Source organism: Oncorhynchus clarkii, chromosome 3 (genome assembly GCF_045791955.1).
Source record: "Oncorhynchus clarkii lewisi isolate Uvic-CL-2024 chromosome 3, UVic_Ocla_1.0, whole genome shotgun sequence".
NCBI lineage: Eukaryota > Metazoa > Chordata > Actinopteri > Salmoniformes > Salmonidae > Oncorhynchus > Oncorhynchus clarkii.
In genome coordinates this window covers 57905377-57928637 of record NC_092149.1, presented here as the reverse complement: position 1 = coordinate 57928637, position 23261 = coordinate 57905377, and the positions used below count along the sequence as shown (strand labels likewise).

The 23261-nt window shown below is 44.6% G+C and overlaps 1 protein-coding gene across 3 annotated transcripts in view; it reads left to right on the top strand.

Moving 5' to 3' along the window:
- The first annotated feature begins 609 nt into the window (after positions 1 to 609).
- Positions 610 to 23261, top strand: part of LOC139399652 (zinc finger E-box binding homeobox 2a) — a 48210-nt gene continuing 25558 nt past the window's right edge. For 2 of the 3 annotated variants that reach the window (XM_071144979.1, XM_071144977.1), the window contains exons 1-2: positions 610 to 839; positions 2472 to 2636. In XM_071144979.1, the coding sequence (XP_071001080.1) occupies positions 2564 to 2636 (73 nt within the window). In that variant the 5' untranslated portion in view covers positions 610 to 839; positions 2472 to 2563. Of the gene's footprint in view, positions 840 to 2471; positions 2637 to 2941; positions 2995 to 23261 lie in introns of those variants that run through there. The other variant, XM_071144978.1, reaches the window with a different exon arrangement.

Below are 23261 nucleotides of genomic sequence, written 5' to 3'. Positions count from 1 at the left end.
GTTGTAAATTACGCCTTTGCCGCAGCGTGTTTAGTTAATGCCAGTGAGAGCCCGGTAGAAAAATATGTCTGCATCTTCCCCCTTTCGTTTTTGTACAATGAATACAATGCGGAATGGCACAGAAGGATTTTCAATGAGAATATACAGTCACTCAGTCAAGATAAAAAGGCAGAGGTCGGCTACCTATCCGCTGTTGCGCCTCTGGATACACGCAGGAAGGGAACTAACTATATGTACAGGTAAACTACCTGTGCGCTCCAATCAGGTACTTCGGCGCTCCTTTCACAGATTTTACTCATATGCCAGTATGGACAGTGCCTGTCGCCGAATTATAAAGATCTTCTCTCTCACTGCAATTACAGTGCTGTTTTATTTAATTTGTGATGTCGCTATTGGAAGTCTGCTTCGTGGGTAATTCCTCTAACCTTTGACTCAAAGCATAGCCTACAAATGATAAATGTAATCTCAAGGGAGACAACAATTTGATCACGTTCTTCTCCAAACGACGCTCACACACATACTCCTCAATTATCCCTCCGCGTGAAGATAGGTGGCGTGTTAAGGGGTCCGGCGCCTTCTACATTGCAGGAAAAGAAAGAGAGCGAAAAAATGTCATTAGAAGAGGCGTAACACGTCAGTGCGCGTCCCCAGGTCTGTTTCGTGAAGTGGCTGTAAGAGATCAGTCCTAACCTGCCCATCAGGAATAACGGTCCCTCGTCAAGCTATTTTCAAGGCTTATTCCCAGTTATTTTCTTTGGATCCACGACGCACCACTTTACCATTTCTCTTTGACGTTCTGTCTTCTAACCAGCTGTTTGAAGGATCACACTGACACTCTGGTAGGTGTATTTTACCACATTGTCATTTTTACATCAGTTTCTGACTGTGAAACTTCAACATCTATGTGGTTGAGGTAGCTATGGCATGCAGGTACCTCAGGTATCCGTGCGCTGTTGCGCAATTATAAAAGTTGGACCACTTACCTGAGCAGGTGAGAAAGGTCCGTGCTGCTCCAGGAGTGGGTAGAGCGCTGTAGGTACCTGCGTCAACTGTACTCTGATGCTATCATATTCCCGGTGTCCTTTCCGGGGAATCGAAATGGATTCGATGTTATTCGTTCCTATTCCTTTCGGTAGGAAACGGACGTAGGCTATTCCCGTTGGTTTGCCATCCATCTTATTTGTACATTTTATGTATAGCCTTCTATTAGATGGAGCAACATTGTTTTTTTTAATCCACATTCCAAATGTTAACATCTCCTATTCTGCGTAGCTGGGGTTTGTGCAGTGACCACAGACATCCGCACTATTGTGTGTGTTGTAGCCTATGTGTGTGTTCACTACTGGTGCAAATGCCAAAGCCTTGTGAAAAAAATGCGATGCGGTGGCAACATCTCCACATTTAAATCTTTAAACTAGGAGATCCTCGTCTGGGCTGTGTTTCAACCATTCTACTTCAATTGATTTTCCTCGTAAATGTACAATATAAAGCTTTTCCATGTGGGGCAGTAGCCTATTCCGTGTGTTGTCGTGTAAATGTTGGTGACTGTGTGTGTGTTTGTTTTCTCCTTCGCTTCGCTACCGTTTTAATACAAACTCCACTAACACCACGTCCCTACATTTTACACAACATTTGAATGTGGGCCATGGACAGGCTGATTCTCATTTTTATCAATCAGTTTGGATGGTAGATAAAATACATCTTAACATTAATTTCTTATAAAAGGGAAGTTTGTCTATTTCCCCACATTTTAAGATTGCACAATTTAGCACGTTTTTTTCTTGCTGAATCTTTATCATGAATGGCCTATCAAAATGATTGGCTTTTTACAGAATATTAACACTCATAAACATTGCTTGCAAAAAAGGGAAACTAAACTCTAAATGACTGAGATGACCTATGGGCGAGAAAAGGATGTAACATATTATGGCTTATAGTTATTTGGTTAAGTTTGACATTTTAGTGATTAAAAACTGAACCAATGGGATAGATTTCAGTTTGGAGATGACAGCAAAGTCGCTTTTGACTGACAGTAGGGGAAGCCGTCACAATCCCTAAACGTCATCAACAAGGCTCAAGTTTATGTGAAAGTTCAGTAAACTTAAACAAAAAGGTACACCTATTTTTTTAACTTCATACAATAATCGACCTTAGTGGTAATGTATGCCTTAGCTTTCAGTCATCCTTGTAAACTATCGAATGTGTCTGCCTGTCTGTCTGTCCTCCTCCTTCTGCTCGGTTCATTGACGCTCTGCCGGATTAGAGACATATCAACAGATCAGGCGACGGCGGACGCAGTAGCCTACGATCCTACTCAATATCACTCTCCTGGACTCTTTCTTTACACATATGGAGTTTCATTGAAGACTTTAGAGTGAATTGTAACTTTTATATGTCGTGCCCCTGTGGTTGAACAGGATCCATACAGTCATCTTGTCCCAACATTTGTCGCCGTTTTGTTTGGTTATTAGATACCAACCAGAGCCTGCCTGTGTGCTGCTGATTGAAGGAGCCGAGCCCATGCGGAGCGCATGCCATCTGACCTAGCCTACTCGTCTTATCAATGAAGCAGGAGATCATGGCGGAGGGTCCCCGGTGTAAGAGGCGAAAACAATCCAACCCACAAAGAAAGAACGGTAAGAACATTTTCAAAGTAAAATAAAAGGACAGTTCTGGAACATTTGTATGTTTTGCCACCAGTCATATGCGGGACATCCCGCGCGCTGTCTCCTTCCACAGTGCAATTAGGCTACATTCAGTGTAAGCGTTGTGAAGAGGGTAGGCTGCGTAAAAGTAGCCTACATGCTGTTGTAGTTTTGGATTTAATCAGTATGAAAAGCATTTGAATGTTTATTTTGAATGAGATTATGAACACTAAAGTAGACTATCAAAAGTCTGGACTGTGTGAGAAATGAACTTCAGAATGAGGCTCGAAAAGCGGTTCAGCGAGATAGTGCCATTATCTAGCAGACATGCAGGAAAACCGTTATATGGGTAGGAGCGCTTCTCGTAGGCTATGAACTGGAAATGTTGGGAAAACCTGTGGATTATGTAGAAATTGCATTGTTTTGGTAACGTTTGTGTGGTTATGAAGGAAATGGGCTTTATCTCACGTTTATTCAACGCTGTTTCATTGCTGTGTATATTGTGTTGTGCTGTGTGTATTGTGATGTGTTGTGCCATTATTGCCATTCAGAAGTGACTTGGTGTCTTTACAGACACTTACCACGTATTAGTTATTATAGGTTGTCAAATTGGAGATAAAGGTCTTGAAATGGTCATTATATGTAAGAGTCACAGTTTCTGAATGTTACATTTGTTGTTTGTTCTGATGCGGCGCGTCACAAAGGCTGCAGCACTAAACGCAACACAACTCATAGGCAAGCTCACAGACTGTATCACACAAAAGTATCCGAGTGCATTTCTGTTATTATCGAACAGTTACTTGAGAATTTAGTTATGTGTTACAACGTTTATTTTCGTTTTTAGCGGTTATGTTAGGGGGAAAGCAACAGATAAAATGGGATATAAAAAACTCCTGAGTTTTGTGTAGCCTAGGAGTTGTGACAGGGATTTTGCGAGGAGGGCATCCCTTTGACGTTTCAGCCATGTGTGTTATGTAAAGTTTGATTTAATGTCAATGTTGAACTGAAGTCGGTTTTGTTGTTACTTTAATATCACATGCTATTACATGTTTGGTGTTAATTATCACAGTGTCTTGTTCTATTTGTTTGTTTGTTGTAGACGTAGACGTAGGCTATTGTAAACATATATTTTTTAAATAAATCTTTGCATTTAAATGACATTGTTTTTTGAACAATTTTCAGTCGACTACTCCTGGTTATTCGTTTTTATTCGTTCATTGATTGAGTGAAATCAGTAGGTTGTTCAGGGTCTTTACTGCTCTCAAGCACGTTTCTGATCAACAAAGGCAAATAGAGTGAAGTATTGCTGCTCTCTAACTGCACCTTGGTGTTTGTAAGGACCAAGATGAGAAGTGAATTTTAAAATTGAAATGGTATAGATTGAATTTCAAAGACCATTCAGCCAATATGGGCAAACATAACGAAAAAAATATTGTTGACCAGTTGACATTTGTTTAAGAGTAAACGCATTTATTTAACCAACCTCTTTAGATAGTTTGGAAGCGTTTTTTACCGGCTTACGTCTCGTCAGAGGCTCAACAACGGAGGCCTTCTGTTACTGTTGCTCCTCCCAGATGTTCACTTTTATTATTGATCATTTTATTGAGGAAATGTTTGCGCACCCATTCCCCATTTTTCGCGGATTGCTTCTTCCTTGTGGGCGAATTTTATAGCCTATATCTTCATATGCAATTAGTTATTTTGAATATGCTTGTGTTTGCCTTACAGTCCGCTGGATAGGCCCATATTGTCTATGTAAGACTTTTAATTGTGTGGTTTAAGGCAACAACAAAAAGACATGTGGGCCCACAGTTTTGGTCTGGTGTAAATGTGTGTCATCCAGAATGTCAACTTTTAATTCATAAGACTGAAAGTCTACTACAACTCATGTGTGCCTGAATATACTTTTTTTGCCTGAGGCCAACTTTCACTCCGATACAGTAGACTATTCCTATAGGAATATCTATAAGGCCTGAAGGGTCTTGTTATTTGACCTATGCATTTTATTATCGCAAATCGAGAAACGGAGCACCAGAATATACAGGTTGTGAGGTGGTGTGTTTTTGTTTGATTATAGATTTTTTTCATGATCCTCATATTTTAATTCGAAACATGCGCGATCATTATGTAAATGCTATTAACCCTTTGATGGAATTGTCCACATATTGTCTGTTGCATGTATATATACACTATGAAAGTTTCTTGTGTTTATGCCTATACTTCTCTTCTCCCCCCTCCCCACACACATCTCCCCCTACTCTGCCACTCTCGGGTCCCAATGGGAGGTCACATTAGGCCCTGTGTAACTCGATACGCGCAGCCTGCGCAGCTTTGTTGCAGTTCGCAGTCCCCCCTCTGGTGCTATAGGCCTACGTCACATCCAGCTGTGAGGGCTCGTTCGGTTGTGTGAGCGCAGCTGTCAAAAGCTCTCCCTCAACCTCGCCAGCCAATAAAGTTAAAATAGTCTCTTTTTCTGTTTTTCTTTAAAAGAAAATGGCCACTATTTCAGCTTTCAAAGCCACTCGCCATTAACCAAATGTGTGGACTAAAGTGTGTAGGGTTTCAAAATAATTTAGCCTATGATCAAATACCTAATAAACTGGACACAAACCTTGTTTGATTAAATCAGAAAAGTAGGTCCCAGCAGTGTCTTCTGTTATGGTCTTGCTACCCCGACTTAGAGTTAGTTATAAGACGTTAAATACAGTGGTTCCTCTCTGGATTATTACAACATTCAAAGGAAGGCATGGTTTGTATAGCTGTCGTAGCCAGTAGGCTAGTGGGTCCATAACTGTCTCAAGACAATGGGTTGTCATTGGAAGTGTGTCTCATTTACATGCTCCTATCATCAGCAGTGAGCAGTGTCAGGGTGCCCGCTGTACCATTCATGCCACATTTCTCACAAACGTGCCATTGTCCTAGTTGCTGGAGACAGATACCTTTTCTAATGCCCTCCTGTTTGTGTTTGGATTTTTACCAGACATTTTTTCTCTCACTTTTATTCGGTGTCTGTCAGCTTATTATGGCTAATGGCATATGAGCTCACTCATACGTGTTCATGTGCATGCGTGAACGCACACACACACACACACACACACACACACACACACACACACACACACACACACACACACACACACACACACACACACACACACACACACACACACACACACACACACACACACACACACACACACATCCTCAGTCCGAGAGCTCTCTGGCACTGCTATGGTGGTCCTTCACAACGCCTTTGGTATGATTACCACTCTCGTTCACATCAGTGCTGACCTGAATGCCTTTCATATCTGCTCCGCCATGTCTTACGCACCCCTCCCTCCCTCCCTCCCTTGCTCCCCCCCTCCCTCCCCCTCAGTAAACACCCCCTGAGGGCAGAACAAAGAAAAGGAGCTCCTCTCCTCATTCTTAATCACAATTCAGGCCTTTCACCGCCGCCAGGCCGCTCTCGCATTCAGCATCCCAAAGCCCGAGATGAAAAGAGCTCAGGAAAAAATGGAAAGCAGACAGCGAGAGAGTGAGTGAGAGTGAGAGGGGGAATGAAAAAGAGCGATTATGGAAAAGAGGGACAGAAGGTGGTGGTGGGTAGTGACTGAGCGACATAACTTAGGTGTCTCCGGCTGTTTGTCAGGCCTCCCCTGGTTACGTGCCCTATATAGCCCTCCCACTCAGCCCAAGGGCTGGGTCCTACTGGTGGACAGATAGGGTTACGGGATGCCATTCCTGGACTATTCACAGCTGAATGGGAGAGAGCGAGAGAGAGGGATGAGTGGTGTAGGGAGATAGAGAGCGAGAGATGAGTGGTAAGCAGGGAGAAAGTGAGAGAGGGAGGATAGAGAGAAGGAAAGGGAAAGGGAGAGAGAGGAAGAGGTGAGGGGTGTGGATAGAGAGAGCATGGTTGCGAGGGAGGGAACGCAACAGATTGTTTTATGGCTGTAAAATAAATCTTGCGAGTGCCTGAGACTTTTCAGATTCCATTTTAATCAGCATGACAGAGTTGGGGGCAGGTGGGATTTGTTTTTGTTTTCCCCTGTGCATTGGTTGTGCTAGTCACATTGTGTGTTGCATTGCATTGCACACTCCGCCCCATCCATCCCTCACCCACTCACAACAAACTACCTTCATAATACATATTTCTGTACATTTAAAAGATAGAGCTTGCGATTTGTGCTCCAAGGCCTTAATACTGACTGTATAACCCTGAATAGATCCATAAAGCCCAATTCAGAGGCAAAACACTTGTCTTGCGGTGCTGTCTAGCGAGACAGACTTCATTGTGGTAGGCCTCTTCTCTTTTCTCCTGCTGCTTCGTAGGTCAGGAATCACACATCCACAGAGGCAGACAGAAAGAGAGAGATAAATAGAAACAGAGCAAGAGAGAGAGAAAGGGGGTGGGATGCTGCAACTTTAAAATACACCATGTGATATGAATTCCTAATTTTTTGTTAAGAAAAGGAGATTACCTTCATTCACCTTCATTCAACCCCCTCCCTCCCTCCCTCCCTCCCTCCCTCCCTCCCTCCCTCCCTCCCTCCCTCCCTCCCTCCCTCCCTCCCTCCCTCCCTCCCTCCCTCCCTCCCTCCCTCCCTCCCTCCCTCCCTTTGCCAGCCCAAGCTGTGCAGGATTTAGGCAGATTTACTTCACCAAACACCTTTGGACATTGGGGAGGAGACAGGCCTGCTTTGGGAAGAAGGGGGCCTTTGTTCCGAGAGGTGCAGGAGAGATAATGCTTCACCAAGTAGCCAGGCGGAGGCAGGGACATTATATTAACCAGTGTGCCGGTGGCCTGGGGAGCCGTGTTAAGTCTCTATGCAGCCACTGCCCCCTCCTCACTCTTTATACATACAGGGACAGAGAGATGGGCTGGCCGGATGCCTCTATGCTCCAGCGTTTTTTCTTTGACTTGGCCCCAATGACTCCTGACTACACACTTATAAACACCCAATAACATACTCACTCCCATATTAATGCACTCCCAGTTCAAATGGCCAAAGTCAGTGATTTATTTATAGATGTACAGTTTGGTCTGTATTTGTGTATGATCAAAGTTAAATGTTGTTTTGATCATATTAATGAAATGATCTGGTATCCTGTCTGTCTTGAGAAAGAGAGCGATCTATAGAATTATTGAGGAGTAGCCTAAGTCCTGCTTTACTAATCCACAGCAACACTATACACTTCTCCCACCTCTCTCGTTCCGTAGCCGGCCTGCACTACCACCACTCCAGCTACAGCTTTATCCTGCCTGTCCTCCTAACATCTGTCACTACTGAGGGGGACAGGAGAGAATGCCACCGGGGGCGCAGTTACTCTCGCGTCACCGGTGACTAATAGGAACAGGCCATGTACATATTAGTGTGTCTGCTGCCTGCCTGCCTGCCGTGCCCACCCACACCCACCCCCACTCACTCATCATTCTCTTTACCGTACTTCTTTGAGATGCATGGGCCCTGCCTGCCTGCTTGTAAATGCCAAGACGTCTAACTGTACAAACAAAGCTCATCACTGTGTCAGAAGCACAAAAGTCTTCAGAACAGAGAGCCCGCTTTGACAGCTTCAGAACACCTACAGTACGCCTCCCTACGCTGCTGACTGGAATGGCGGAGACACAGAGAGTGTTGCTTGCTACAGTTTGTACTATAGGGCCACACTGCACTGACTGACTTTGAGGGATACGAATCAGGCTGCTAAAGCGTTACATTCTGCTGGTTATTTGTGTGCCTGACAGTGTTGGTGCATTTCAAGGTGACTGACATGGGTTATTGTATTTTTTTCTCTCTGTAACCATGTGCATATTTTCTTCATGAGTGAATACAGAGTTCCCCCGTGACATTTTGTGGCGCCACATCGCCTTTAGCCTAAACAGCTAGGATTTACCAAGGTCAATAATGAGGTATGTCACTGCAGGCTACAGAAACAACAGTCCCCGTGATAATGAATGGAAATAAGGTTCAGTGCAACTATCAGGGGTGGGGGGATGGGGAGAGGGGAGCTCTGTATGATAACCTTACTGAACTATTACACATTTTCAACCGGTTATTTTAAATTGAGCAGCTTTAGACATTTTTTTGCTCATTTGTTTTAAGTGAGCATGAGGTGCTCGCTGATCAAGGCCTGTATACATATCGACTGAACATGTTTGAGCCAGACGACAACATTTTCAGACACACGTATGCGGCATCCCTCACACGGATATGTGGGCTTGATTGGCGCGGTGTGGTGCAGCTCCCGGGGCAAGGTCACACACATGGAACAATCAATAACGGATCGGTGGATTAAGGTGTCATGACATCTGTGGGTCCAGACCTCTCCCATACGGGTGAATGCCTCCCACAGAGAGTTCTGTTTGTCTGTCAGTGAGTGCTCCGGTCAGATCTACACAACCAGGACTTAAAGCTTACATACGGGGTCTCTGGCCCACTGTATTGTCGTCACCTGAGTGGGAAAGTTTACAAACACACGTGCTGTTCTCTCTTGGAAGTAGACACATTGGCTGAATCTGGCTTGTGGTATCTGATGCATATCCCCTGTGGCGTGTTTTCGGTGATAAAGATCAACTGTTCTGTGTAGAAGTAATAGAAATAGATTGATTTTGGAGATTAGTCTCTGTCTCTCTCCAGTCCTCCCTGTTAGCCCTCTTCTGAACTAGATCTGTATGCTTTAGGACCCCTACTACTATAGCAACGGAAAGATCTCAAAGACTGACATCACTGTAATTACATTTGTGTTGTTTTCTAAACGCTCTTTCAACCTATATCTGCCGTGAGTAGTGGGAAGGTGATTAACCTCACCACTCAAACATATCTGGCCATTTACATGACAGCAACCGGGTTAGAAACAACAACAACACCATGCACTTGAATCCCGTTGATGATCAGCTTTTGGGTAGTGTTGTCCACCACTATGAGGTGGAAGGGCAGACATCAGGATGGGTAGATGTGATGTGATCCTTAAATAGGCTCTGACTGGGGCAGAGGCTCCTCTGAGCCGTAGCCGTTCCCGGCACTGTCACTACCAAATGTCACCCAGACACCTCCCCAGGTAACAAACACAGCCAACTGGGTGAAGGGATTAGTCATGGTGACAGCATCCACCCTCCATCCTGCTCCCTCCACCCTTACCCTCCTTTCCCAAACCCCCTCATGTGACAGCCAGAAAGGCTCCAGCCAGCGCCTTCTCTCCTCTTCCCGTTGTTCGGATCCACTCTCCTGTCCTGTCTTCGTTTGGAGACAGCCTTTGTTTCCCATGCAGCGGTCCTCTCTCTCTGTGCGTTAGGTTAAAACTACCAGTTCACTGTCCTGTCCTCCTATTGGGTCGTCTGTAGTGCTCCTCAGGGTACATCAGCAGGGGTCCCAGTCAGGGATGAAAGGACACAACTTCCTGGTCACAGATCTAGCAATTAAAGTAATGAGGAAGTTCATCACTCATGGAAGCCAGGCCTGAGTTGAGCCTCAGCCCCTATGGTGGGCCTCCCTCCTGATAGTTCCGTACTCTGAGCTGCTCAGTCACAACCTCAGGCGTAGGCTGCCCGTGTCTTATCTGAGGGGGATGTCCTGTCCTTACATTCCACGGCTAAATGATTCCCTTCCTAGTGTTCGTCCAACCACTCAGGGGTATAGGAACGGGCATTCCTGTCAAAGTGGCCCGACACCGTTTCATGTGAAGGAAAGGTGAGCACTCTTTCACCTCTGCTATGGTGTTTGTTTGCCGTATGGTTGGGAGCTATGGCTTCAGAGGTGATGAGGGAGAAGTTTTGTAAAATGGACAGTTGCGTGAGAGTTTCAGATCAACATCTTTGATTCTGTGTGTCATTTCCGGCGTCATTCATCCGAGGGAAATGCTTGCAGGTGTGGTTCTCTCTTCCATCACTGGGGTGGTGTGTGTATAGTATACTAAAGAGACTTGGCAGTGCCATGTGTGTGCCACTCATCCAGATGGCACGTCTTATCGTACCCTCTAAGCAGACAAATCACAGGGCATCTTAATGTGATGTTGCGTTTGGAGTTTTACAGTACAGGGGGCTGCACTCATAATGACTTGCATTCACTCTGGTTTTACCATAAAGGAGTGATCCTGTGCAATTAGACTTAATGAAATATTCATGTGCGGCACCTTCTCAGCCGTCCTCCTCGCAAATGAGCGAGCCACGCTTAATGCACCCCCCGTTTGTATTATGGTGGCAGCCTGGCATGTTGGCAATTAGTGCTTTGCTCTGACAAGCGACTGTAGTGCTGGGCGGGGATAGGAGGTAGAGGAGGGTGGGGTGTACTGGGTAGGAAAGGGGAGAGTTTCTTGTTGTTACACATGCAAAGCTCCTCCCCTTGAATGCTCATCTTTTTCCTGAACAACAAAAAGGCACAGAAGGAGTTTGTACCATCCTGAACAAGACAGGAACAGGGAAGTGGTCTTATAGGTAGATGGAGTCTGACATAATAAAATGGAGTCTGACATAATAGCCAGGTCCAGCATAATCTTTTTCACCGGTCAATGAGAAACACCTTTCAATGTTAAGCTTGGCTGTCCCCTTCAGCAGTTTGTTTGTCTTTATCTCGCATTCTCTCAATGTCAAGTTCTGACATTAAGCATCTGTTCAAACAAACCACATTCACAGATTAAGCATGGCACAATTGCATCAACCGCACATTACCAATCTCTTTCTTTGATTTTTTCTTGCCCTAACACATTGTCTGTCTGTCTGTCTGTCTGTCTCTCTCTCTCTCTCTCTCTCTCTCTCTCTCTCCCTCTCACACACACACACACACACACACACACACACACACACACACACACACACACACACACACACACACACACACACACACACACACACACACACACAGAGGTTTGCATATGACAAGCAGGGCCTGATGGGGTTACGGCTGTCCACGGTCTTTATTGAGCTAAAACGGCGTGACGGCTGAGTTTTGTTAAGCCGGGAACAAAGGAAAGGAGGGGTGCTGGGATGACATTGTCTGTGTGGATATAAGTGTTGTCACTGTTTGGGTTGGGCTGGTGCAACGCAGCACTCTAGCAGGGTCATATTCATTACATCAGAAAATTATAGTGCGTTTTTTTAAGTCCTCTCTCAAACTTTGCCAGACATTGTTGTTGCTATGAGAGGTAATTATTAGGAGCCATTTTTTTGGTATGACTTCCATTTCCTCTGTTTATAAAAACCTTTTTAGTTGCCATTGGTCATATTTTTTAAACATTTATAAGAAAAACATAAATATTGTCGTTTTTTTATCATCATTAGTCGAAAACCTACATCGCTTGTTTCACAGACCTGTCAGCCATGAAATCTCTCTCTCACAAAATGACACTTCACAGGCCAGGTTTTGGGAAAGTCCCCATATGCATTTCAATGAGTTTTTCTTTCACAGATTCTCTCCTTAGTTCCCACGCAATGGGGCCTAATCAGTTGTGCACCTTTAGCTGAGGCCTGAGAAGTCTCGCGCGTTGCATTTGCGCAGGCCTAACCGTGTTTGCAGTGGGATTACGAGGGCTGGGTGGGTTGTATGAGAGCTCGGGGGGGGGTTTGGGGTGACTGGGTAAAGGTAGCCATGGGAAGGACCCCCTGATGGTTAGGAATGCTGGCCAGGTCACAGAAAATGAGAGGGGGGTGCTGAACGAACACTCCGGGGATGGGGCAGGTGCTTTTGTGGGTCCTGTCAAGCATCAAAGCTGTGACAGAGCTGAAAAGGTTAGTACTACAGCCGAGTACTATACCCCCCCCCCCCCAAGTGGCGAGTGGGTGCTAGGGTGACAGCCATTTAATTCTCCTCCTGTAGTCCCCAATTTAAAGGTTGCTAATTTTTCCTAAATGGACAAGAGGTGTAGAGTAGATACATTTTAAAACCCAGTGTTATCTGATCTATTTCGAACTCTGATCTAAATCTGCACGATTGCAAAGTACCATTTTATTCACAACGTGACAAACACCTTGTTAAAAGGCTTTTGTTCCCCTGTTGTGAGAGTAGCCCTCAAAAGGCAACGATAACTTTATAAGATCTGTTTGTTCCAATAGCGTGCTTATGCAGTGAAATGGGCAGTAAATCTAACAGTTTTTCTCCATTGTGTGATGGTTCTATCTGTAATGGTTTGGACTTGACTCATTAAGTATAGGACAACAACATATGTTCCAGAAAATACAAGTATTGAATTGAGCAGCCCTCAATGAGACAACACATCCAAACAGACTCATTTGTCATTTACGATCACATGGAAAACAGTTTAGCACAAAGAGATTGCTTTTATTTCCATTTATATTTTGCGTGATAATTGTGTTAGTTATTAAAGGTGTTACCTATAAAAGCCTACCTCTAACCCTCCCCACCCTACAATGTAACCTGCCCTGCCAACTCTTAAAGCACAAAGCCCTTACAGCCCAGTGACAAATTGTTGTGCTCTTTTCTTCGCGCTTCATTGGGTGCTTTGGTGGCACTGTCCCCTGTACCTCATGTTTGGGTAGAGGTGGGGGGTGTTCGGGGTGTACAGGTTGCGTCATGGGACCCGAGGTGTCCCCTTTTGTGCAGCCCGTCAAACGTGGTTAACATGCGGCCATTTATCTCCAAAGCCCCCTGGGTGCACAATGGTCTGGGTGAGCAGAGCAGGGGCCGACCCATGATGGAGGGAAGGGGGGGGGGGAGGAGCGGCTTAGCTGTGGTGCGCTCCTATTCTCCCCCACTCTTCTCTTTCTCTCGTTCCCTCCCTCCTCCCTCCCGTTTCTCCTCTTGGCTGCACACAAGCCCTCTGTCATTGTTTTGTTTCATTATTTTCCCCAGAGGCACTCCTCAGTGTGGGTCAGGCGTTATCTGACAAGGTGCTTCAGAATGTCGGGAGCCCCCGCTAGACGGATTGTACCTTGCAAACGTGCTGTAGCAGAACCAGGGCCCTCAACCAGTGGGCTGTAAACAATAAGGCAGTGTTAGTTACCCCCCCCCCCCCCCAGTCCCCTCCTATTCGCCCTGTAAAGTACTAACAGAAACAGTTATACCTGACAATAAAGCTACAGTTTTACAAGCTTCTCTCCCTTTGTTAGGATTTGCATAAAGGAGTGATGAGATGTGAAAAGAACCAGTATGAGCAATGCCTCTTCTAAAGAAAGGAAGGAAAGAGAGGTCAGGGAGCCGTTTCTGCTTGGAAAATGCTATTTATTATATCCATTAGACAATTTCAGATCAACATACATTCATATCCTTCCACAACAATGTTGTGCGGTGATATTCAGAAATACACTTTTCTGTTCAAAATCAGATCAACAAAAAGGTAGCTTACATTTTGAATGATTTTGATTGCATAATGACAAACACATAATGCTATACACCACTGGTTTATGATGACAGTACATAGTCTAGTCTGAATAATAAGCCCTTGAGCCTGGCATGCAGCACCTGCCTACGGGGAGGTATGCAGTCATTTCATCGCTCTAACAGGATTAGGTTGGGCTGTAATTGATTCATTTGCAGTGAAGGGAGGTGACAGAGCTTTGGAAATGAGAGTTTAGGTAGAACAGACACCCCACAATCCAGCTCTGACTCCATGTGTCAATTTTATTACATCAGTCCAGATGAACTTGAAAGGCTCCCTTTGTATTCACTCGTTGGCTGTTTGTGCCTCTCTCTCTCTCTCTCTCTCTCAAAGAGATGAGATTCAATAGAGGACATTGACAGTGTTTTTCTCTCTCTGTCTTTCTCCTCTCTCTCTCTCTCTCTCGCTCTCTCTCTCTTACCAGTTACAATGTATCTCCACCATTGTTTAATGCAATGGGCATGGCTAGATATGAGGTATCCATGAATGCAATGGAAACGGTATTATTTAAATAACTTTTTTTATGCATTGAGATACAACTGAGGTTAACAAGGTCAATCAATGTCTCCCTGCCTTCAACATCCTACTTGGTAAATTGGGAGTGTGTTGTTTTTAATGAGCACACCAAACCTAAGGGCTAAATTGGTGAGGAGGAGTGTGGGTATCTGTTGTGCATGACTCTGTCATCTTTGTGTGTGTGTGTGTGTGTGTGTGTGTGTGTGTGTGTGTGTGTGTGTGTGTGTGTGTGTGTGTGTGTGTGCGTGTGTGTGTGTGTGTGCGCGCGCGCGCGTGTGCGTGCGTGCGTGCGTGCGTGTGTGTGTGTGTGTGTGCATGGTCGGTTTGGAGGGGGCATAGGCCTAGCCTACATTGGCGAGTGGAGGCCAGGGCAGGCCAGGCCGGGGGGCTCCTCAGGCTGGATGTCTGAATAGGGAGTTTGGTCCCCATGTAAACCAGTTCACCTGAAAGTAATGGTCCCCGTCCCAGCAGGGCCATGCAGGGCAGACTCCTTCCCTCCTTCCCTTCTTCCCTCCTTCCCTCCCCTAGCCCCCTGTCTCCTGTCTGGTAATGAGCCTGGGAAAGCAAGCCCCCGTGCAGAACTAGGTGACCCACTGGGCAGGGCCCGCCCGTCGTGGGGCGGTGTGGGGGTGAAGGGGTGGAGGAGGGGGGCAGGTCGGGCCCCACGTCTCAGGAGGCTCCTTTGTTTTCACGTCTGGGACATGAGTATAAATGAAATGTGAAGATGGTGATATATGGCTTGGTTAATGCATTTTGGAGTAAGGATGAGAGAGGAGGAGGAGGAACGGTGTTGGGCAGATCTGTATAGGGATGTTTGAGTTTCCACTTTAGGTGGTGTTATCGTACCAGTTGTAAATTATATTGCCAATATGTGTTGGCATAAATGCTAATGATTAGATGTTTTCTTCTCTGGGATTATGTTGAATCAAATGAAAGGGATGTCACAATAATATTGCTACACATTGATAATTGCTGCCGCTCTCTCCCTGTCATATGTCTGTGTGATAACAACGCGCCACAATCCACTCTTAGTTGAAATCTAGGTTAAATGCAAATTGATCCCAGCGATACCAGACAATAATTACCATGTATCTTATGTGGACGTGCACTAGACCAGAAGATCATTCATTAAGACCAGGATATGTCTACTGTGGAGTGGACTCTCCAGTCAGTCACCATTGAAGTCAATTGACTAAACTAATTATTTGAGCCTCTGCATGCTGTACAACAACAACACAAACAAAAGGCCATTATTAAAAAAAGGTCTGGAAATATTTCAGACGCAACTGAATTCTCCCCGTAGACTGATATAGAATGGGACATGTCATTGAACAATATGCGGTAGTTTGGACGACTAATGGAGTCAGCTTTACAAGACGTCCTTTAGATAATACAATAGTTGTTTTTGAAAAGTTTGTGTTTGTATTGATGTTATTATCAAAATCACTGTAATAAGCGGTAGTCCGTTTTTCTAATCTACTTAGTCTTTGAAATTCTTGCACAAAGCTTTACAAATAGGGTCGTTTTGGCAACATATGGTGAATATTCTAATGTCCAGCACATTCTTAATTCATGTTTGAAAAATTATGTGTTATCAGTGATTATTATGAACTCAAAATTGATCATTATCCTCTCTCTCTCTCTCTCTCTCTCTCTCTCTCTCTCCCTCTCTCTCTCTCTCTCTCTCTCTCACTCTCCTTTTCCGGTGCGGCTCTTCTTCGGCTTTGACTGTCTGTGGAAAGCAGGTAAGGAACAAAATGAGACACACACATTTTCACGCCCTGAGAAGCATATGATACACACATACAAACACATTTCCTCTGGCTGTTGATGGTTTTTACACTAAGAGGTGTCCTTGAAACTTGTCTACTTTGTTGATTCTAAGCAAAATGCTGACACTCTGGGGGATTTGTTAACCTTGTCAATATGGTGTTGGTTCTGCTTCCATTTCTCAGTAGTCACTAAAATAGTACATTGTTCAAAGTGCACTGTCTTCCCGTATCTCCTCTTACCCTTTTATATATATCCCCAAGGCTACTTCTCTCTTCCTCCTTTTAACCACCATTTTAGAAGACTTTATTTTGAATTAAATAATAGCAACTCTAGAATAAATAGTCTTGTATCTTTAGTATCTTAAATTAATATACTGTACCTGTACATAGGCAATGCAGTACTTATACATTATAGAATAATATAGTCTCATATTGACGACTGTTTACAAATTCTTTGGAATGCCGTTATAGAAAGCCAGGTGGCCTGAAAGCAAAATGACATGAAAACAATATTTTCGATCATCTTTGAGTGGAAGAATTAATATTTAACTAGTCTAATAAAGTTTCCTGCCTTAGCAGGCGCTCTCAAGCGCAACACTATATCTTTCCACCTGGGGGAATGAAAAGATCTCAACCTCCCTCACGTCTCTCTCTCTCTCTCTCTCTCTCTCTCTCTCTCTCTCTTTCTCTATAGTGCTGTTTATACCTGGTTCTAACATGTGTATTTTTTCTTGTCCTGTACTGTTTCTAGATCCAGATTGTGCCCACATTTGTAGACAGGTGTAGACGATCAGAAGACACATTGTGATCTGATTGTGATTAGATCTTCTTGACCACCTCCGGAGGTAGTAAGGCGCACAGTGTGTCTGGATATCTCACAAGTGTAGACGGATCTTGACAGTGAAACCATTTAAATCTTAATTATCAATTAAAAAAAATCATCCAAAATCATCAAGGTGTCACCATTAACTTATGTCATGAAAATGTGTCATAAAATAAATAAATAAATATGATTTTGAAAGAGTATTAGTCAAATAATTTGAATACAAGAAGGGACCAGGAAATGTGGTCACAAGGTGGACACAGTGGAGAGATAACAGACACATTTTAATACCATGTGTAGACGCATATCTGAAAATGTGGGCCCAATCAGAATGTGGACAAGATCAGGACCAAGGATGCATGCTAGCGCCAGGTATAAACAAGGCTTCTCTCTCTCACTGTGCTCACTTTAATGTTGTGTGGCGCTCCCAGACGTTAACATTTGGCCGAGCACACATTCTACCAAATGGAATTCTGAGGTTTTTCATTATTACTTAGAAGAGAAAATGTATTCATCCTGATAAATATGCTGGAATGTGTTTCCTAGTACAGAACTTCAGTCTAGAACTACAACTTTTCGTTATTAATGATGCTACATTCCTATGGGAGCCTGAATGATTCTCCAAATAAAAACAATATGAGTTGTAAGTGAACATTTAGACTTTGGGTTTATATACAGTATCTATAAGTGAGCTCCGTAAAGAAACGGGTTAAACCGTATCTCATAATATGGTTGTTATTAACGTAGGAGCATTTAAATCCGAGGAAGTGAAATGAGAGGTGAAGTCAGTTGCTCTCACATTTTAAGGCTTGTTAGAACAACAAGTTCACAATGCATATTAATACAACTTCTCGGCTTATATGACAGTTCCACACCTATGCCACAAGATCTAACATGACTGGCTGGTTCAGAGACGTGCTGATAGTAGTGAAGTGAGCTCTGACAGAGGCAAGGGACACAATGTTCAATTTGAGAGCACTATGAGAATATAAAAGCTATTTATCTCATCAAGGACATTGAGCTGATAGGTAGCTAGCCACAGGATTATTTACTCTCTCAGTCTTTTGCCAGTGAAGAGTGAATTGGTTGAAGGAATGTGATTGTTCAACACTCTTTGGTCTGTTACTCCGGGCCAGTGTGTTTGTGTGAGTATAATGCTACAGCCGTGGTCAACAAGATTCTCTCGTCACCTCTTCACGCTGTTGTTCAATGGCACACAAAGTGTTGAAAACGACAATGTTCTCGAGTTACAGAATTCCATTTTCCTTGAGCCTTTAAGATTTATGTTAAAGTGCCCCCCCTTTTCACACCTAGGATCAAAGGATCAAGTCTTGAGAAAATTGTAGTCCGAAGAAGGGTTGAGGCCGATGAAATTGAAGAGAACGATTTGCTTAATGACTAATTGGTGGAGGAAGCATCAAGAGAGGAAGAGTGTGGGGAAATAAAAGGGTCCTCCTAACACTTATTTTGGAGTGCACCTAGAGTGTGGCTCGAGAGGGAACAGTAAAGGCTTGCTATTAAAGGATTAAAAATGTCCCTGTGGCATCCGGCCTAGTCTACACGCTGGCTGACTGGAGCGGGCTGGTTTTGGTTTTCAAAGTGTTTATCCCCCCTTCGCCCTCCTGGTTTTTCAGTCGGTGAGCGATACATCTTTGAATGGCAGCGAACGCGACAGGGAATGTTCGATGTAATCGGCTCGTAATAGAACGATTTATTGGCCTATTTACTCCTATCCTGTCACACACACACGCGCACACACACATGCGCACACACACACACACGCGCGTGCGCGTGCACACACACACAGGCACATGCGCACGCGCGCACACACACAACCCCACCCAAATAGTTCTGTGACCCCATGGTAACATTCATAACAGTCCCCTAGAAGGAGGAGACCATGTGCAAAGATGGGGGTGTGAAGTTGGGCCTGGCTAAAGGAAGAACCATGCCTGCATGAGTCAGGAATGGGCGACAGTGTGCTTCTATTTGGGTCACACCTATGTGTAGCCGCCCTCCTCATCCCATCTGTCTGGCATCTGGTTCTAATCAGCTGGCCACTTCCTTGGGCCTTTAACAGCCTCCCAACAACTCCCCTCAACACACACACACACACACAGACACACACAGACACACACACACACACACACACACACACACACACACACACACACACACACACACACACACACACACACACACACACACACACACACACACACACACACCTCTTCACTGGGTGACCACAGCTGTAACAACACCTGGGACCCCCACAGAGGTGCCTAACACAGATTAGGGTCAGGCCTGAGGAGCGTGGAGATCGGGAACCATGCAGCCTGGCGTTTAGAGAGGAACCCTGGAAGGAGCCTAGTCTAAGCCCGGGAGGAAGTGACTGGGAACAGGGTCTTATCTGGTCATCCATCTCATGGAGGAGGACAAGGGCATCAAACTAGAGTGATCAAAGTGATCATAGCAGATTCTTGAAGTTTTAGTATTAGACTCTGGGAGAGCGGTCACAAGAATACCATTTGAATTGCCGTTAATATCAAACATGATTTGAAGGCAAGGCACATTGAACATCAACAACTTCAAGTAGACCTATTGTTTTGTATAATCTGAATCACTCAGCATTCACAAGAATATCAACAAGGTAACACCATCATAGTGTTTAACATTAAAGTAGTTCACAACCCCATTTTTTCCTCCAGGCTGAGGTTGAATGTAATGGACAGAGTTAGTACAAGCCTCCCTTGGGAGAAGGCCTTATAGATGCTGTATTGTTTTCCGCCCCCCTGCCAACTGTGGCCTGAACAAAAGGACCAGCGTTTATTACCAGACCCTGCTGGGTCCAAGGAAGCCCGAACTGACCCCCTTTTCCTCAGGATGGACCTTACCGTCCGGCTTGTACTTTCTACCAGAGAAGTAGTACACATAATTACTAACACAGAAGCAGGTAGACTTACTCACAGTGTATTTCTGTTGTTCATTTGATGTGACTTGAAGTAGCTTTTGGGTTATTTTTTATTTAATCTAGATTCTACTTATTGGTAACCAGTAAAGACACAAATGGGTATAGAATTAGTATTTAAAACATGTATTTTTACATTTGAAGATATCTACCTGATCTTAATTCTTCCAAGCAGGGCACTAAGCCGTATTGTTACAGTAATTCCCATGGTAATTCTAAGTAATGTTATTTCATCGGGGTTCCCAAACCCACACCTTGGTTGAAGCCAGCTGTCTGAAGGGACACGGGGGGGGGGGGGGTTAGAGAGGTTGGATCTGTCATGTGATGCTATGAGTTGCTACTTTTCAAGTGTGTGCACAATTTATCCCCTCCCTCTGAAATGTTCCCAAAGTGGACAAGCGCTACGAGGGACAGGTGACTCGTGACTCGCTTCCGATTGTCACCTCAATCTAGTCTGGGTGTTGACACACGTCAGGGTGATGCAGGAAGGAGAGAGGAGGACAGGCAAGGTAAAACATCAGGTTCATATACCGTGTATGTATGTTGTAACGTGTTACAGACATGCATATTTCATGACAGATGTCTGCCTGCTTGTTCCCATCAATTGTTCATTTTGTCATGAGTAGGATTTAAGGGCCTTGAAGCGGTCTTACCAACGGATCATCCTGTACTTCTCTGAGTCCCAATTCTGTGTGGTGTTTTTATGCAAGGGCAAAGTGAAAGGGCTTGGGCACCAGTCAAATCAGATTTGGGAATTCATTAGTTAAATAACCATATATGGATGGTGCGTGTGTGTGTGTGTGTTTGTTGTCATTTTGTGACCAAACGCTGCTATTGTACTACTGAGGAAGGGATGTGGTCCACTTTCAGTCAACATATTCAGCCCCATTGTAAGACAAGAAGAAATGTCTACAATTTGCAGCATATATGTAACAACTACCATTTGAGGGCGAGTCACATGCTCTTAGCCACCCATGTCCTTTGCTGGATGTTAGAACACATTTTTGGAGCTTGTCCTTGAAATTATCTCCACCTGGGTTCTGTAGGCGCAGGTCCAAATAAAATAAGGACATAAAATCCTAGCGTTAAAAATAATAGTGTTCCCCCCCATGGGCCCTGTTGCTCTCCTCTATGTTGCCTTGCTGACAGGAAAAACTGTGAGCCAGAAGAAGGAAATGCTACGAAAATGCAAAAAGCATGAGCTGTTGTTACATTCCGCACGTGTGACATGTTGATGTTGCTATAACTCCTAGTTGCTCATTCTGAAATGTTTAGATTTTCTAGCTGGCCTTGTACAGAATGTGTGGTATTTACCTTGACTCCTCTGCCAGCACAGCCTCACACAACGTAAGACTTTAGACACAAATCCTTCTGGCACCAGGTGTTGGTGAAACAGGAAGTGTGCCAAGATCATCCTGCTTGGACCTTTTAGAAAATGTTGGGATTACTGGGATCAGCAATATTTTATTTAACCAGGAAATCCCATTGGGTTCAGAACACTTCTTTCCCATTATCCACCACCTTTATCCACCTTGTATCTTTTAATTATATTATTTTATAGTAGTTTGTCTTCAAATGTTATCTGGACCAGTCTGATTCATTCAGTCAGTGTGTCTGTCTTTGTGTCCTTGGCCTATATCAGGCATGCAGCTAGGCAGCTATGGGTAGCTTGGTTCCTGTCCTGGGCGGAAGTGGGATACCTAATAGGAGGGCGAAACAATGGTGAGCACATCACAGTAACACTGGGCTCATTGTGCTTCCACCACACAGCCCCCCCCACCCCCCCACCCATCCCCCTCTACCGCACTCCCTGTCCCCCCGGCTCTTATTGTCAGAGAATGATGCACCAGTACTCTCACCTCTCTCCTCTTATTCAGCTAGTTAAGGCTACTGCCCTGCCATGACAATCAAAGGTCATTACACAGGGGACTTGGAACGGGAGTTAGAAGACTGGAATCGTAATTTAGGTAAGGCGAAACGATCTGCTAAGGCTGCGGCGAGCTATACCAGTGCTTAACCATGGCATCGTTGTGTTAGCGCCCTTATCATGTATGTCAAAACATGATTTTTAAGGTCAAATGCTATCAGCGTAATCAAAGGCATTTGGATGCTTGCTGTGAGCTAGAGATGGAGAGCCAGCCAAGAGAGGTCTAGATTGTTTGGGAGTGGTAGCGGGAGACCAAATGACTATTCATAAGTCATTTATTAGATTTTTTTTTATCCCCTAGCCTGCCGATCCACTTGACTGGAAAGCTGTGCCCTGGGGACTGAACGCTTGTCAGTTCCCCTCACCTCAGCCTGGCTAGCGCCATCAACGGTGTAGAATGGGAACAGGGGACAAATGACCCGCACTGGGCCCGGCGGTCGTGGCAGTAAGGGGTCGTTTTCCCACGTCACATGGAGGTTGCACACATCTGTCACTCCAAAGGTGGCACCGCGGGGCAAAGTGTTCTGACCTAGGACAATCCACATCCATTAGAATTGACGTAGCTCATTTCCTGTTTACCCTTCCTGTAGTACCAATCTACGTTTTGAGTAAATGAACATCTTGTTATTCTTATGGTGGCATTCTCAACTACAACAACATAGCCCATGTATACACCGTCCTACACTACATCTGAAAAGGCATTTGTGGTATAGTACTCATGCCTTCCTTGTTGAAGTACTACAGGAGGATAAACCAGGTGACTGGTGTGTCCACCTCAGTGTTTACCTCTTTTCTGGTCTTAATCTGCTTTGGCAGTTAGTTAGGCTCCTCACCTTATCTGACGCAAACAGCATCAGGTCCTCATTAAGGGCGACTTCACGGCCACTTGGCACTGACATTTGCTAATAGCGATGATAAAAGGAGACTGTGTGTGTGTGCGCGTGCGCGTGTGTGTCAGGGGTAGTAGCGATGATAAAAGGAGTGTGTGTGTATCAGGGGCGTAAAACAACTGGCTGCCAAGATACAAACTCACTTTCATGCTTGACATTTTATCTAAAAAGAAAACAAGTGTCTTGTTTTCTGTGCGCTTTTCATGGTCGTCACAAGGCTTTTGAGATGTTATACTACATCTCCATTTGTAGGTATTTTAGCATCTAGGATTCTATGCAGGTGTGAAGTGTGTTCAAGGCCCAGTCAGAAAGTATGGCTGCTGCCTTGGACTGCTCTGTAGACATGCTGCCATGTAAAGCTTAAGCAGTGTTTGGTCAAGCAGGTCTCATGA